Source organism: Heliangelus exortis, chromosome 9 (genome assembly GCF_036169615.1).
Source record: "Heliangelus exortis chromosome 9, bHelExo1.hap1, whole genome shotgun sequence".
In the NCBI taxonomy this organism is placed as follows: Eukaryota; Metazoa; Chordata; class Aves; order Apodiformes; family Trochilidae; genus Heliangelus; species Heliangelus exortis.
Window position 1 is genome coordinate 14,112,104 of NC_092430.1, and position 17,734 is coordinate 14,129,837.

At 51.9% G+C, this 17,734-nt stretch overlaps 1 protein-coding gene across 4 annotated transcripts; it reads left to right on the top strand.

Moving 5' to 3' along the window:
• The first annotated feature begins 135 nt into the window (after nt 1-135).
• Nucleotides 136-5,882, top strand: LOC139799834 (uncharacterized). Of its 4 annotated transcripts, none has more exons than XM_071752251.1 (3): nt 136-891; nt 995-1,142; nt 2,616-5,882. In XM_071752251.1, exons 2-3 carry the CDS (start codon nt 1,063-1,065, stop codon nt 5,332-5,334), a joined length of 2,799 nt encoding a protein of 932 aa, XP_071608352.1. In that variant the 5' UTR covers nt 136-891; nt 995-1,062; the 3' UTR covers nt 5,335-5,882. The 4 variants fall into 4 exon arrangements, with proteins under 4 accessions (XP_071608352.1, XP_071608353.1, XP_071608354.1 ...); XM_071752252.1 differs by having other exon boundaries at nt 136-239; nt 707-1,142; XM_071752253.1 differs by having other exon boundaries at nt 136-239.
• The last annotated feature ends 11,852 nt before the right edge of the window (nt 5,883-17,734 follow it).

Consider the following 17,734-nt stretch of genomic DNA (forward strand, 5'->3'; position numbering starts at 1 on the left):
GTGCAGACAGGGGTGCCGATGTGTACAGCTCAGGACCCGCTGAGCCCTTCTCCCGGGGCCGCCGTGCGGTGTTACTGCTCCATCTTGCGGCCACTGGGACAGGGGCTGGCACAGCTGCCACACCGCGACGTGAGCTCTGTCTCCAACCGTGCATCCTGGCTCCTGCCACCCTGAAGTCTGTGGAGCAGCCTGGCACCCGGCGGGGACCCGGATGCGTACGGCATTGACGCTGGAAAGGGGTAAGGCTGTTGAAAATGTGCAGCTGTTTGAGTGCTTTTTAATTTGGCAGGAAAGGCATAAAACAGCCCAGGAAGCCCAAGCTGAGTCTTAATAATAGCAAACAAAGACGGAAGAAGAAATGTTTAAATGCAATTAGTGCAATTATCCACTGGGAAGCGATGGCTGCCCAGTCCTTCTAAATCTTTGCGTCAAACAGGGTGTTTCTCCCAACAAGACACCCTCCACCACCCAAGAGCCCTGGCTGTCACCACAGGAGGGTCTTTGGCTTGTGCTTGGATGCAGGGGAATGCAACAGCCCCAGCCCCACAGATGGTGGAGATGTGGGGCTGAGCCCAGAGCCTACATATCAGCCTGTCTGGACACAGATGTTATTCCTGTTACAAGCTTAAACAAATGTCTTCAGAACAGCACCTTTAGCTACTTAAACCAATTCCTGAGGAAGGAAACAGCTGGATGTTTTGAATAGGAAAAGCTTCAAATGGGGAAACTTTCTGCTGTATTGGTGAGGGTGGTGCTTGAGAAGTTGGTGGCTTATGCTGGTGGAGATATGAGACTGCAGAGACCATTGGCTGCAAAACAGGCTGGCCTGGAGATCTTCAGATTTCCCTGGATGTGACTAGTCAAGTGGTGCCAGCAGATAATGTCTGGAGAGTACGTGCCTGCGTCTTCTCTGAGGGATTTATGTGATGGCCTCCCACAGCAGGGCCACAGCTTCTCTGCCTGTTCCCTGGTTGTCTCTTATCTCCCCATGCAGACCTGTGCCCTGACCTCTCATGAAACCAAGCCCTGTGCCTGGGACATGGATAAAGAGCTGGACAGGTGATGGGAACACATCTGGTGGCCTCACTCTTTGTGCAGTGGTTCACTCTGGCAGCTGGACTTGTTTGCAAACGCTCAGCCAAGTAAGTGATGCAAAATGCTTTTTTTGTTTTTTAAAATGTGCATGGAGGGTAGCTCTGTGGGACTGCTGATAGTTTCCTTTTAGCAAGGAGTAGGAGAGCCTGCAGCACCCTGAGCTGGGGCTTCCTGCACTGCAGGGAGGTGGGAGAAGCAAGGGACAATGTTGAAGCCCAGGTGGGGCGAGGAAGGGTTTTAAAAGAGTTTTGCAGTTCAAAAATGTTTAATTTCATCCCCATGAGCTCAGTCCAGCTGTTCTCACCTGCACATTTAACTCACTGTGCTGCCCCTGCAGCTGAAATCAAGCAGGGAACTTGGCACCCTGCCTCCTGCGCCCAAATCTCTCTGAGGAGAGGGTGGCCAGGGATCAGGAGAGGCCTCTGCCCTCGAAGCCCTGTGGGGCAGCTAGCACATACCTCTGTCATTGTCTTCTCTTCACACCCGGTGGCATTCAGCCTCCTGTATTTGCTAACCTCCCAACGTTTTTGGGGAAAAAAACACAACAACAAACTTTTCATGGTCATCTTTGGTGGACACCAAGAAGCAACCCATGGCCCTTTGCCCTGCTCCCACCCAGGGATGTGAATCACCAGCTGGAAACTATGGTCCCATTACTATACCCATGGCTGTTAAACCTCAACTAATGTATTAGGTGAGTGGTTCCAAATGACCTGATGGAAGCCATGGGCTTTATGTGAGTGAGTGCATCAGCCACTTCACCTCCTAACTGCAGTTTAGCTTCCTGAATGTTAGGTATTAAGGAGTTCATCTCTGAATAGTTTTTTAATGAGCCTTTCTCAGAAGCTTGGTTGCTGCTCATGAGTTAACCATTTCTAATAGAGCCACATAACCAACACCTAAGTACGATGCAATTAGCAAGAATCCTGAAAAGGAGATGTTTTAGGCCATGTTTTATAAGACCCCCCTGAACTGAGAAAAGCACCAATGAAATAATGAGTTGATCCAGCACAGTGTGGAAATTCTGAGTAATCAAGGTCATCTGGTCTTGGCTGGTTCCTGGGTCCCTTTCTGGTCCCTCATTAGCAAGCACAGGGCTGACTGTTTCTGTTGTGCTGCCCTGCTGAGTCACTGGACCCACTGGGGCAGTACTAATGGGAAGCAGCACTTTGCCTTCTTCACCCTGGGAGATGACAATCCTACAGCCCAAATGTTGGGAGAAGAAGGGCCAGAGAACAGACTGTCCAGTCCCTGTCTCTCCTGGAGAGTCTGCCAACGCCAAGTCCCTTCCTCTCTATCCCTCGGTACCAGCAGCAATCAGTGCTTGTAAGTGCAGCATATGTTGACTTATATGGTCTCTCTCTTTCTCATAACATTAGTTGTGAAATCGGAACGGTACCACAGTTCAGGGGCTGTAAGCAGAGATTTTTAGTTTTGTTGTTGTTCTTAAATGATTTTTGAAACTTTTTTTTTTTCTTTTTTTTTTTTCCTTTTTTTCTTTTTTTTTTCCTTTTTTTCAGGACAATGTACCTGCATTTCCTTTTCCTTTTCTTCCTTTTCTTCCTCTCCTTCCAACCCCATAAATGCCAAGATCAAATCCTGGGTGAAGATGCATATGAAATGCCCAAAGCCTTCCAGGAGGTCTACAGAGGAACAAAAAATGATGTAAAAGAGATCCCAAAGATTGCAAAGCCCTTCATTACTGACATGATCTTTGTGCAAACCAGTGTCACTGCTATAAGGAAAGATGCCTTCAGGTACATGCCCAGCCTGATCAAGATTTTGTTTATTGGCAACAAGATCAAGACAGTTGAACCTGGAGCCTTTGATGGTTTGGAGAGGCTGAGGGACTTGGAAATATCTGGTGCATTATTAGAAGAACTAACTGTGGGCACTTTCCAAAACCTCCCAAGCTTGCAGAGGCTGGAGCTGAGAGACTGCCACCTCACATGCATCCCCAAAGGCCTGTTTGATGGGCTGGAAAATCTGGGAGAGCTGTCCCTGCACATTAATGCAATCACTTCTCTTCCAGAAGGCATTTTTGATTCTCTTGTCAACCTGACGTTTTTGGACCTGGCTAGAAACAGGATCACAAGTCTTCCTGGGGATGCCTTCAGCAAACTCTCCCGGCTGCAAGTCCTACGTCTTTATGAGAATGAGTTGCAAGACCTCTCAGAGGGGCTGTTTGACAGTCAGCCAGGGCTGATGGAGCTCAGCCTCCAGAGGAACAGGCTCAGGGCACTGCCACCCATGCTTTTGAGAAGCCTGTCTCACCTGGAGAAACTCCTCTTGGACAACAACCTCATTGAGGTCCTCCCTCCTCAGGGCTTTTTTGGTTTAAACAAATTGAAGCTGCTGACTCTGTGTTCCAACCACATTACAGAGCTCCCTTGCTGCCTTTTTGACACCATGCCACACTTGCGGGAGATGGACCTGGGCAGGAACAGTTTGGCCACACTTCCAGATGGTGTCTTTGCCAACCTCACATCTCTTGGCAAACTCATCATGTCCCACAACCAGCTAGCAGCCCTGCAAAGAGGAGCTTTCACTGGGCTCAGCAAGCTCTTGGACCTCCAGCTGGACACAAATCATCTCTCTGCTCTGGATGGTGAGGTCTTTGCTTCTCTCCCAAACCTGAAAACCCTCAACCTTCGGAAGAATCAGCTGGAGAGTGTCCCTCGAGGGCTTCTGGACCCTCTGAAGAAGCTCAGCTCAGTGTATCTGAGCGAAAACCCATGGAGATGTGACTGCAACCTCAGCTACCTGCACAGCTGGATCCTGGGCAACAGTGAGAAGGTCAAATTGTCCACCCGAATGTCATGCAAGAGTCCACCTCACCTGGCAGGGCAAGCAGTTATGTCACTGAGGCATGACCACTTAATCTGCCCAGTTTTTCTGCCTCCTTCAGCTTCTTTTGCCCCATCTCTGTCATTGACCTCCACATCATCACAGGGGATGTCAACCTTGCAGTCACATGGAGACATGCCAACTGCAGTGCCAACCATGATGTCACTGGCAACCTCTCCCAACATGACACCACCAACCATGCTGTCGCCTGTGGCCATCTGTGCCACCTTGCCAACCATCACCACCCCACCATTAACCAATGTGCCCATTACCTCTATCTCCACCCAATCACCAGCTGTGCTTCCTGAAACCTCCATCACCACCCTGTCACCAACTGTCCTGCATGAGACCTTCATCACCACACCATCATCAACCATACTACCCAAGATCTCCAACACCATACCATCACCAACTGTTCTGCATGACACCTCCATTGCCACCCCATCATCAGCTGTGCTGCCTGATGCCTTCATCACCACCCCATCACCAACTATACTGCCCAAGAAGTCTATCATCACACCGCCAGCGATTGTGCTGCCTGAGGCCTCCATCACCACACCATCACTAGCTGTGCTGCCAAAGGTTTTCACTGCCATCCCATCAGCAGCCACACTGCCCAAGATTTCCAGCAACACACCATCACCAGCTATGGCACAGGAGGCCTTCAGCCTGCATCCATCTCCAGCCGTCATAAGCCTACAGCCTCATGGGACCACCAGCCTAGAGTATGCATTATCTGTTCTATCTTCTGCCACCGCACTGGAGCCAACTAGCCCACTGACAGCCACCATGAGGCAAGAGCCTCCTAATTTTCTGGTGCCCACTGAGATGCCAGCCACTATGCTATGGGGGACACCCAGCATCTCCTTTTTTTCAGTTCCCCCCTCAGCAGTCTGGACATCACCCAGGGCTGCTGTGCCAGGTATGGTGCCACTGGCCTCAAAATCCCCATCCCACCATGCTCCTGCACCAGGCAAAGAACAGGACCAGACCGCCATGTGGAGCTTGCCTACAGTTGACACCCAGCCTGCTCCAACTGCCCCTCAAAATGTTTCTGCCCCTGCAGGCACCATCCTGCTCCTGACAATGCCTGTCCCCCCATTGCCAGACCATCTGAGCCCCTGGCCAGCCTCACCACCCCTGATCCCCAGTGTCCATCACTCCTGGAGCATCACCCTGCATCCTGGCCGGCGGCAGTGCTGGGTGTCCCTGGCTCTGGGCCTGGCCACACTGGTGCTGCAGGCTGGCTGCACACTGCTGTGGGGGGCGCTCGCCTTTCTCCTTCACCAAGCCACCCACTGCAGGGGCCACCTCATGCCACCGGTGAGGCTGTTGAGTCTCCATGCCCTGAGTGCCCCGGGACCCCCCGAGCAAGCTCAGGCACCCCTTTGAGCTTTCCCGCATGACCTGGGCAGTGCTCGCTGCCTCCTTCAGGGTCTGGAGCCGTGCTGGCGGCAGGGTGCCTGTTCCATGGGAGATGCTGTGAGCCTGTGGAATCTGGACACGCTGTCGCTGCCTGACAGGGATTTCTGCCAAGCGACACTAGGTGGCATCCCGACACAGGCAGTGGCTGCCACTGCCTGCCCTGGGCCACCGGGATCAGAGGGCGCGACCACTGGCTTTGGAAGGCAGCGAAATGCCGGAGACCACGGACCGGGCCGGCTAGGGACCTCGCTGGACCTCGGGCACGGCCCGCTCTTGCTTGCAGGATCTGGTCGCAGCTCCTGCCTGCATTTCCTCTCCATGCCTGGCAGGTACACGCGGGGTGCACCGTACTTGGGGAAGGATGTCCCAGGGTTTCGTGCCCCACACCCTGGCTTCTCCCCCGTGTCGCGTTTCGGGATGTGTCCGTGTCCATAAGTCCGTCATAACCCTCTGACTTCTTCCCCCTTCTCTCTCCCTTTTGTGTTCACTGATATTAAAGTCTGTTCTATACTGAAGGGCTGGTGACAGCAGTGTTCATCCCAGGGTTTTTCTCACTGTGACCCGCTGCAGGGATTCCTGGTGCTTGCTGGACCGTGGGCTCCCAAGTCAGTGCCGGCCACCTCCAGATCTCCGGAGGACCAGGGCTGCATACCCTCCTGCTGGCAGCAGCAGAGTGAGAAAAGAGATGCTTTTGTTCCATCTCTTTAAATCCTGTGTCCCCCAAACCTCTTTGTGATGCTGACCTCTCTGGAGGAGCACAGCCAATCCTTATCTTCACCTGATGCTGAACCTGATGAAGTTTGGGAGGAAGGGGATCATTCCCCTCCTAACTGAAGAGTTGATGTGCACCTTCATCTCTGCACTCCTGGGCTGCTGCCAGGGCTGGGAATGTACCAAGATTTTACAAAAGTGACCGTTTCTGTTGAATTTCTGGAAGTGCTGACATTTTCACTCAGAAAGCTCTGGCCCAGGAGACTTTTGAGCTGATAAACTCAGGGTTGTTCCTTAGTCCGGGTCTCTGGGTACTTTATTTCACTCTAAGCTCCATGCGGTGCTGACTTTGCCCTGTGCCAGGTGAGCTGCTCTCATATTTAACCACCCTGGTTACTACAGGGCTGCAGGGGCCTGTTGTCAACTCCTCACCTTTGCTGCCTGCTTCTGCTTTGTCCTGCCTTGCCTTTGGGTGCCCTTCCCCAGGTGTGGGGTATATGGGCTGCCTGGCTTTAGAGGGCCTCAGGGGAGAGAACCTCTGAAAATTCAGAATCTGGCCATGTGCTTGCGCAAAGATCTGCAGGGAAGTGGTTCAAAAATCTCCAGATGGGGAGCCCTGAGCTCCCCAGCCACCTGCCTGGTGCAAGACCAAGGGAGGGGGAAAGGGGCTTTGCGTTAGGGTATGTGCCTGTGGCTATGTGCTAGGGACATGGATATATGTATTTGCTAAGAGCCTGTGCAGTGTTACAGGCCCTTCGGCTGCTCCTTGAAGTCCTGCTGACGGCTGTGAAATACGGGAGGGGAGCGCAGGGCAGCACATCTGGGCGGGACGGAGCGAGCGGCTCCGGGGCTGGGCTGGCACGGCGGGTAATGAGGCGCAGATGAGGGGTGGGAGTGTTTTTCCTGGCAGTCCAGATGGACTCGACTTAAGACTTGATTTAGAGGGTTTGAAAGTGGGGCCTGGCTGCTGGGGAACAGACCCCGAGCACTTCCCGGGGTGGTGAAGGGGGGGGGTCTCCTCTGGCTTTTCAGATATTTAATGGCCCAGCGCAGTCTAAACAGGGAAGTACTTCGGGGTGAGATTAGCACAACATAATCACATCTTAAAAGGTCTTGAGAGACACAAGGCACGTCCGCTCTCATATTAATTACTTGTTATTAATAAAGCCGAGGTCAAGCTAGAGGTGTTCACTCCGGAGCGTGCCGATTCCGTTTTTGCAGAGCAGTGGTGTATCTGAAAGAAGCACAAAGCCCTGCAGCCTCCACCTGCACCCATCCCGCTCCGGAAACAAAACAGCCAACATTCCTACAGCCACCTTTAAAACTAATGTGCCCCATAATACCCCGAAAGGGCCACGTCTTTCTAAGTGCCCAGAACACCTTCGAGTGCTGTAAAATAATAATAGCCAAGGTGTTCCCAGCACGGGAATTTCCTGCTATGATTGATTTCTAATTCGCAATGAAAATACAGCCCCCTGTGTTCCTGGGGCCAGGCTGGTGCAGCTGGCTTGCAAGCAGGAGTTCCTCCATCACCGTGGGGCAGATCCCTGGAGGGCTATGGCTGTAGGAATAAACAGCCATTCTCATTTAGACCCTCAGTCTGCTGTTCCCCCAGAAGGGAAGGGTGGGTGGGATGCAGGGTGTCCTGGAGGTGATGTTTCTGGGTAGCCTGTTGGGGAACACACTTGGGTTGTGCTGGGCAGGAGCATCCAGAGAGTATGCCAAGATGGGGCAGAGCATATGGGATCAGCTCCAGGGAGACCAGAATCCAGGTTTGTTGCTCTGGGGCTGCACCTCACAGCGATGGTGGGCACAGGCCTTATTTCTTCCGCCCTTCCTTCTCCCTCCTTCCTCCTTCCTCCCTGTACATGGCCAGAGGAGTGCCCAGGGGGTGCACAGCCCTCCAGCATACCCTCCCTGTTCTGCTATGGGCATCTCTTTGCAGGACAGACATTGAACTGAGCAGCATTTGATGATTTTTTTAATTTGTGTATTTCTCTTTTATCTGAACTCAGGTAAGATTTTAGCATCTGCAGCACCCTGTGGCAAGGAGTGCCCAGGATTGCCCATGCACTGAATGAAGCAGCACCTTCTTTTGCTCTCCTCCTGCTTGCTGGTCCTTGCATAAGATGTCGCTGGTCCTTGCATTGGAAGAAAGAAGGTGAGCATCCCAGTGTGGTGTCTCCAAGATGCTTGTGACTCTGCAAACCTCTTTCCAGTTGCTGTGACTGTCTGGGGTCCTCATAGTCAGCCTCAGGTGACAACCATTTAGGAGCAGAGACAGGACACTGTGCATGCATGTCCTTGATCAGTGCTGAGACCCAGGGTCTCCAGCATGGCCTGGGAGTTCCATTCCTGCTGGTGGTTCTCTCCCTGCCCCCAAGCAGATGAAATGTGGTTCCCACAGCCCTGTCATTCATGCTACAGCACCAACTTGTAACTTGTCATCCCCTGCTGGGAGACCTCTGTGCTCTCAGCATGGCGGCATGTCCCTATCACCTGCCTCTGGTCCCCTTCCTGCCCCTGGGGTACCCTGCAGGCAGGAGGGCTCTGAGTGACAGCCCTTTCTTGTGGCTGCCAGGAAGGGGGGCAGTGAACACCTGCATGGGGGAGTTTGCACTGGGTCTCCATCAGGCAAGTCCTGCTGCTGGCTTGCTGCTGGGAACCTGTCCCAGCCCACACTGCTGTGGCTTCCTCCCTGGGTGTCTGCCTTGTCTGCTAGCCCCAAACACATGCCATCACTGTGCCAGGAGTGCTGTCTCACCAGATGTTGATGTGGTTTGGGTCCCCATGTCTCTCATGACTGCCTACCCCTGGTGGTGCAGTGGCCTGGGGGCTGGCTGCTCCATGGGCTGCAGGAAGGATGAGAAGGGGCTGGTTTGGCATTGGGTCCCATAGGAGCAGGGAGATGCTAGCAGTGCCACCTGGAGAGGTGGGATGGGTGGCATGTGACCTGCAGGTGGAGACCCAAGCAGGAGCAGCTCCCTGACAGAGGCAGCTGCAGCTGCTGTGATCAACCTAAGAACCAGCTGGGCAAGCATAGCTGCTACCCATCTATCCCTTATTGCAAAGATGACCGTGGGCTGGCAGTCATTGCTCTATGCTGCTGCTGTGCCCCCTCAGTGCTGGTGATAGTTTAGAACATCAGCATCACTCTTCCATGTGTGCTCTGGACGGTTGGTTCCTCCCTTGCCATCCTTCACCTGCAACATCCCTCCCTGCACCCACACATGGCACCCATCCAGCCTCATCAGGCTGCTCCTTGCTGGGAAACCCAGTGAGATACATGGGGTAGGAGCTGAACTGGGACATTCATTTGGCTGCTTTGGCATCTTCCAGCTCTTCTGAGACAGGGCTGCAGCCACATCCTGCTGGGGCAGGGACCCCACCTCCCCTGGGGCAGCAAGAGGACACCCAGGCATGGGGGAGGAGGGCAAGGGGGTGCAGGGTGAAACCCCTGGCGTTCCCATCCTATACCTCTGCTTCATTCGTTGTATTGCCCATGCTTTTATCCATGCTTTGGGCAGGGCACAAGAGCAAGGGCAAGGAAAACCAGCCCAGCATGTCCTCCCTTGGGCAGCGGGAGAGCCCAGAGGGGCGGAAGTCGCCTGTTTGTTTAAGGTGCAAACAAGTGCTGTTAATCTGCTGCCTGTTTGTATTTCTTCAGAGCCCCCGAGTGCAGGGGGAGCGGAGATGGGGTCTCCTCTTTGTGCAGGGGTAGGGTTAGGCTATTGGAAGTGGAGGTGAGAAAACAGAGGGGCAGCTGGAACCTGCTTTGGGAGGGGAAGATTTTTTTCGGCTATTTATGATAATTAGTGGGAAACATTCCTCAGGCGTTTCAGATGATTCTGTAATGAAGTTGGGCCGAATGTTCCGGCTTTGTTCCCTGCAACCATTAAAAATCCCCCTTCTTTGGCTGCCTTAATGCAATGCTGAAAAGGCACAATGGCATAAAAGTGGCTCTGAGCAGGGTGGCACGCCTCCTGCCCCGACAGACAGCCCCTCAGAGCCCAGATTTTCTGGGCTATAAACCTCAGCACTCGCAACGTCCACGTGAAGGCTGCTGTGGATCTTGTGTCTGGAGCTCCTCCACATCCCTGGTGCCAGTGGGTGCCAGCAGGCACGTTTTGGGGGAACATCAGCTGGTACAAACAAGCTGGAGTGAGGGAGCACAGGCACAGCCAGTGATGCCATCGCTCTGATTTTAGGGAAAAGCTGCTTTCTGCCCGTGGTTGTGTTGGGAGTTTGCTGGGGTGGAATGCTGTGCCAGAAGGGGACTGATCCCTGTGAAGGGGGGAAACGTGGAGCCCAGCACCAAGGGAAGTGCTTCTGAATCAGTGCTGTTATGAGCCAGATCCTGCCCTGCCCGCTGGGGCCAGGCGGTGCCCCAGGCACCAGCACAGAGCAGGGCGTGTGAAATCCAGCCCTGACCCTCAGGGTGGGGTGGATCATCAGCAGCCTGCAAGAGCTGGCTCATTCTCCTCTTGCTTTCAGCAGTGGAAGGCTTCTCTGGCGTCAGTGATGAAAAGATAATCCACCTGCCTGATCTCACACATCTATCAGCACTCTTTCCCCAAGGATGATGTGTATTAAGCTAATGGGAGCTCTCTTGCTAAAAAGGAAAGATGTCAGGAGCTTTTAGCATCCTGGTGGGGGGTGAATGTTATGGTTTTCAGTGTCCCTGTCAATATTTCCACCTGGATGCTGGCCGGTGGGCTCAGTGTCCCCATCTGGGCCAGGGGACCTGCTCCCCTCCTGCTCCACCTTTAGCTGGGCAAGGGGTGAGGACCACTTGGGCACCCAGCAGCAGCACAACCGAGCAGGAGGGTGCTGTGCCTGCTGGCCGGGAACCTTCCCGGTGTCATTTAGATCATATCACCCTTAATGCCCACACACTGCCCCATGGCTGGAGCTGACTTGACCTGCTAAGGTGTTAAATCATCAGGCAGGGGAGGAGAGAGTAAGGACTTGGAGAACAGTTCTCCATCTCACCTTCTCTGGCCATAATTATGCAATCATCTCAACCCCCTCGCTCATTTCAGTGGGGAAAATTTGCAGACAAATTCCCACCAGCAGGACACTGGAGATCTCATGGGTTGCAGGATAAAAGTAACTGTCACCTCCTCCTTGTCCTGCCACCAGCTCATGCTGGGTAGCCCCTGTGGGGCTGGTGGCTCCAGACTGTGTGAGAATGGGCTGGGAGGAGTGGGAAATTTCCTTTTGCCCAAAATAATGCATGGCAGGGTGATACAATGAGCCCAGTTGTGAAGAGGCTAGGGTCCTTCCTTCTTGTTTCTGTTACAGGAGGTCCTGAAGCACCACTTGAATTATAATGCTTTTGTCAGTCCTCATGTCTGTCCCAGCAATCTTTTTTTTGAGGAAAAACCTCTAGATTAACAGTACATTTTCTTTGGGAGCTAGGGTAGATGTATTTGCACACCTGTTGGCACCGGGATGAAGTATTTGGCTGGCAAGGCTGATGGGTCCTGGGTGAAGCATGGTGTGTTTGGAATCAGAGATGGGGAAGCTGCTGCCTGCATCATGCTTTAAGCCTCCACACTGTGCCAAATTGCTCTCTTTGCAAACTTCACTGCAGGAAACTGGCTAACTTGATGTGTGATGGTGGTGATGTTTAGCCTTGTGGACCCGAGCACCACGCAAAGGGTGGACACTGACAGCACTCAACATCTCTGGCCCAGACACAGCATATCTGATTGACCGGGCAGCCCCAGTACCACCCGCATCCCTGCCGACGCACCTCCACTCCACCTTCCCCCTGCGTCTGGCTATTGCTTTCCAACAAATTATTTCCATAAGCTCTTGGCAGCGGCTGGAGACAAAAGCTCAGGTATGGAGCTGTGGCGTGTTCCTGACCTTTCCCACCACCAGACAAATGGAGCCAGCAGCACGAGGCGGGCCCACAACAAAGGCTCTGTGCCGTCCGGAGCGCTGACCCCGCCGTGCCACAGCTACCTGCTGCTCTGCCACAATGGCCCCGCAGCCCCGGCCGGCCTGTCGGGGTGATGAAAAAGGGTCCAAGATAATAATGAGCCTGACTACCACTGCTCTCTTCAGAGAACGGAGTCAACTCCTTGGGAAGAAAGAAAAAAAAAGTGAAGAAGGGAAAAAAAAAAAAAAAAAAAAAAAAAAAAAAAGAAAAACCCCTCTTGGATAATAAAGAAGTAACAAATGAAGACTGAAAGCCTATAGAAGGCTTCTTAACCCAGTGAAGAAAAAAAATGTCAACATCTGTGGAGCTGTCTGCAAAAACAGACCGAACCCCTAATGAATACCCTCTAGAAAAGGCATTCACTCAAGGAAAGGCAAAAGGCTACATTTTTCTATGGAGGTATAAAGATTTTGATGAAACTGCCCTTTCCCTTTCCAGTGCAGTTGAACCAAGTGCTAATGTTCATCTTCAGCTGTATTAAAGTGTATGGAGGGGGGCAGAGGGGGGAAGAGTCTTGATCTGAAAGCTTATGAGGAGGGTGGATTTAGGAAGCCTGGATAGATGTCTGAGCACTAAGGCAAGGAAGAAAAGCAACAGGCATTAGAGGAAATACTGTTTAACAAGAGTTTCTTTAGTCAGCCCATTTGAGCAGAGATTGGTGCACCATAAACATAATCCTCTTAGTACTGACTTAAACGTGTTTGTACAAAACAGGGAAATATAATATGAATGTAATAGTCACGTTTGCTAAAATGCTTAATAAAAAGACAAAAGTCCAAAAGATTTTGATCTCCAGCTCCAGTGTGGGCTTGGGGCTCAGCAGATGTTTTCTCAGAAGACTGCTTGAAAAAAAAAAGAAGAAGAAAGAAGTTCAGAATATGGCTGTGTCCTGTCTGGCTGCACCACACAGTACCAGAGCATCTTCACCAGGTTTGTCACCACTGAAACCAGCTCTCACCTCATGGGCCCCAGTCTCTCCAGCATGTGAGGTGAGCTGCTGTGCTTTTGAACCTGTAAACACCTGAGGAGGAGCAGTTCATAAACAAGGTGTGTTTCAGGTGGGAAGGCACAAGCAATATTCTTTAATGTGTCCAGAGGCTTTGCTGAGGAGAACAGTGTTAAGGAGCAGTCCCCAACTGGAAAGGCTGGAGCTCCTCCTGAGCTGGAGTGTGTTCAAGTCCTGGGCTGACAGGTTCAGACCCAGCCAGAGCTGTTGTGAAGGGACCATAAAAGCCACCCCCAGGTGATTCTAACCTCATGCTATGGACAGAGCAGGGAAACAGATGGGTAGAGCTGCTGTAATCCCCATCCTGACATCTATGTTCACCACACATTAATTTTAAAGACAGTTATGAGAGAATTTTTGCAGGTGGTTATTTTTGCTCAGTTTGGGGTTTTGTGGGTTTTGTGTTTCTTTGCTTGGTTGGTTGTTGGGTTTTTTCCCATGAATTTGAATGGAAGAGATGTAATTTAAGCTGGAAATGTTAGTGTTTCTGTCCCATGGGCATGGCTTTAACTCTAAGCAAACCTTGCTGAACAAAATGAATGCATGGGCCCTTCACCTGCAGCCAATGCAACATTTGTGCTGCTCAGAGAGTCCTTCTGTGGGGGGTCTCTAACCTAAGTGCAACTTCATAACTGATTACATTTGGAGAATTTATGTCAGATGTCTCCTGCTAAGACTGTCTGTTGGGCCTGAGGTGGGAAACACTTGTGGGAAACACATTGTACAAAAATGTCCAGCTCCCTGCACATTTTCCAGACAGTGTAAGTTGTTACACTGGAGTCAAACGGTTGTAAGTAACAGGTTCATTTCTATAGAAAAATCATAGAAAATGCTAGACTTGAAGTGGAATGTTTAATTTTGTCCTAGCTTTCTAAACTTTTAGTCTTGATGATGTACAGCCATACTGGCTAGTATTAAATACGTTAGATGCTTGGTTTGGGCATTGTTGGTACTTCACATTGTGAAATGGAAGCAATATGGGCTGAAGAAATCTGATGAAATCTATTCACTTTTCCAGATTTAATAAACTAAGGTTGGTATTCCACAGCAAATTTAAATTTCAGAACTTTCTTCTGATCTGGGACAAAGAACAGAGCCACATCATAGGGTGGCTCACATAGTAGGGCAGAAAAGCACAATTTCAAGTTTGTCCCTGGAGATTCTGGGAGCCTGGCAGGCATGCTGTGCTCCTCAAGGCTTTTGCATGGCACCAGGGAGCTGTTGTCAGGACTGAAATAATGTATTTTCATCTCTGTTTCTCAAGCAGATACCATCTTGCCCTGAGAAGCCATTGTCTCCCCTTGGGCCAGCCTGGGTGGGTGCTGCTGGCTGGTGCTCAGTGACCCACTGAGGGCTTGGGTAAAGGCTTGGATCAAAGCCAGGGTTTGTGCTGTGGGTTTGGTTGCCTGGTCATGCTAGGGGTCTCTACAATGCCACCTTGCCTGAGATGCAGGGGTGGCATGAGACAGGATTGCTTCCTTTCCAACATGGCAAATTCCAGTGCAAACTAGGTAAAACCTGCTCCTGAAGAAAATTTCCACTCTAATAGGAAAATAAATGCCCTGGTGGTTTTGGCAGCACATCAGATGTTTTCTGGTATGGCCCATGATATGTACAGTGAATGCAAAGCATTTTCTGTGGAGAGCAGATCTTTTCCATGAAAACATTTCTTTGTAAAAAAGAAATAAATCATCTGGTCTCCCAGTTAAGGAGAAAAAAAAAACAACTTTGAAAGCAGATATTTTCTGACTGCCAGGGTCATCTGCTTGGGTACTACAGCTCTGGGTAGGAGATGTAGGGGTGCCTGGGCAGGCAAGCTGGGCGGGCTTCTGTTAGGAGGGACATGCTGTCAAACTGATGCCATGTGGTTCAGATCCCCAGGATCACCCAGCTCCTTTCCATCACTCATCACTGGGTGGGGAGGATGATAGGTCCTCTGTTTCCTGAGGGTCTGCTGGGGCCCGTAAGGCAGTTGGCAGCTTCAGGAAGAAACCAGATGGTGCCTGTGACATGGTTCACCCAGATTTGTGCTGCTGGATGGTGATGGCTGATAATCTCTGGTGCTGGTCTTTGATGGTTAGGGTTGGTCTTGGCTTGGGTGTGAAATGATGAAAAAAGACCTAAACCAGCCAACTTGCTGTCTGCAGAAAACAGTTCTTGTTAGTGAGAAGAAATGGGTTAATTATTTAGGTCTGCAATCACTTTTGTTGGAGGCTGTTTCCCTGGCTAAGGGAAAATCCCACATGGGAGATTTTCCCATGCTGTGGGGAAGGTTTCAGTGCTGAGGGCTTCTGTCCTGGGCAGAAGTGCCCTTCCCCTGTGCCAGGAAGCAAACCCAGTGCATCACATCTCCCAGGTGTCGCAGGAGGCAGTGCAAGTGCTGAGGCAGGGCAGAGCAAAGGGCATCAAAGACAGCAAAGGAGGTGGCAGATCCTTGCTTACCTCCCTGTCACCCCTCACATCTCTGCAGGGTGTGCAGCTCTGTTTTGGTGAGCAAAAGGGATGAGCACTGGTGAGCCAGGGCTGGGGCAGTTAAATGCAAAGGGCTGAAAGGTACATCAGCCTTGGGGACAGCATTGGCATCTACCTGGTTCCTACTTGCTCCCATGGCTGCTTTGGTTTTCTCTCCTAACAACAGCACTTCTATGTTTCCTCCCAGCATACCTGGTTCCTGAGCCTTGTGTGCAGAAGTCACATTTCTGCACCAGTGGTGTCGTTACTGTAATGGGAACAGCACAGTTTACAACCCAAAAAACCCACATCCTTCTGTGAGAGCTTCTCATACATGATGTTAATGCTTACAAGCTGTGCTGCAGTGTACTGCAGGACAGCCCCGATAAGCAACACCCCAGCAAACAGCTTTTATTTTCCATTGCTCCGTGGCTGCAGCCATTGCTAATTAATCCCAGGGATGAGCCTCCTGCTGTATCCATCCCCGTGGCTGCTGGACACTGGTGCCCATTGTCTCTTGTGGCTTTGTGGAAGAGGACAAGGCTCTCTCCTGCCAGCCATGGGTGTCCCCCACTGCAGCCCACACTCTGTCCCCACATTTGGCCACAGCTCAGGGCTGTTCATAGCCCAGTGCTGGCCATGGCCTGGGGGGATGCCGGGCTCTGGGGGAAGCGCGCATTGTCTCGCAGCAGCGTTGTGATCACACACTGCAGCTAACGTGATTTACATCCCATATTCGACCTTTGGTGACTTCAAAGCTTGGGAGAGAGAGGGATTAAGCAGAGAGGCTGGGGCTAGGGGGGGGGGGTGGCTCACCTCTGAGCTCCCGTTGTCCCCTCCCCACCGGACCCGCGATAATCATGTCCCATTGTGCTGCTGGGGAAAGCTGGGGTGCAAACACAGGGACCTTGTCAATATTGGTTTTTGAGAAAACTTTTTTCTATTCTCCTATGTCTGGAGTTTTTGTACCTAAATCCCCTTGGGGCTGCCCAGCCTTCCCCTGGGAAATCAGGATCCTGGGGGTCCCTGCTAACACCAGCCATTGATTGAAATTTCACACCCACCTGTTTGCACACAAGATAAAGATTTAATTTGGTTGATTCTTCATGCCCTTTTCCTGCTTAATCATCAACCTATTGACCTTAATATTAAAAGGGGCTAAGGGCGAGGGAGAGAGAGACTACATTTCTGTAAGGGAACAAAAGCTCCCAGAGAATAAAGTAGGCACAGCCAGCCCTGAGCTAATGAGTCCCCACCACACACAGGAGCAGAAGACCCTTGGCTGGTGCAGCACTTCTCTTCTGCATGAACAAAATGTGTTTTGCTTTCTGTTCCTTTCCTCACTGCCTTTTACAGGACCCACAGGGCCAGAAGGGGTGGAAGACCACCCAGGCTGATCCTGGGCATGGATGGACCTGCCCACTGTGTTTGGCTATTCTCCTGCACTTCAGCAGGGTGAACATCCTTACTGAAACGCTTTCTGTTTGATGGAAGATGCCGAGATGCAGGAAACTGCTCCAGGTCAGATGCAGCAGTGGGCAGATGTCAGGAGCATCCCACAAGGTGCTGTGCCCTGGCACTGCCACGTGGCTCTTACACACACAGCAGAGCAGCATCCATGTGGTGGTGTGAAGCCCAGCCCAGATTCACAGCCTGCACCCAGAGGTAATGCTGTGCTCTGGTGACCTGGGCAGCATGCCTGGCCGTGGTTCATCCTACAGTCAGACAACTCCTGCTCGTTCTGTCTCTGAGCACAGGCAAAGGAAGGGCAGGAGAAAAGGCTTTCAGCATCTATTGAGGTCAGGGGGATGCAAAACAGAGCTTTTAACCATCCCAGTGGAAGGCAGGCTGGGACTGTCCAGCCTGAGATATGTCTGGCAGGAGGCACAAGGCTGCAGGGGAGGCCTTGTGTTAATTTGCCATCAGCCCCCACCAGCGGTGCCAGAAGGAGGAGATAGGTGTGCCGGTAAGGGCAGGGCAGAGCCACCACAGCCCTGCCTGGGAACTCCATACACCCACGGGGATCCATTCGTGGATTGCTGGCTGCCCAAAGCATGCTTCCAGCCCAGGAGCAAGACCCCAAGCAGCAGAGGAGAGGTTCCATCCCTGCCCCCGGGGAGCCCTGACCGCCCTCCCTCCGTCACCCTGTCTCATGGGGAAGAGCTCTCGGCAGTTTCTGCACTTGCAGATGTAATCTGCCTGCTGGAAAGCGAAAAAGGAAAAGGAGCTGTGTTTTTTTTCCCCCTGCC

What these genes read in the sequence shown, in the direction of transcription:
- LOC139799834 (XM_071752249.1), top strand. Translation starts at nt 1,063, where the DNA reads ATGGGAACACATCTGGTGGCCTCACTCTTTGTGCAGTGGTTCACTCTG. An exon ending in GTTTGCAAACGCTCAGCCAA is followed by an intron (nt 1,143 to 2,615) that starts GTAAGTGATGCA and finishes CCTTTTTTTCAG; the next exon opens with GACAATGTACCTGCATTTCC.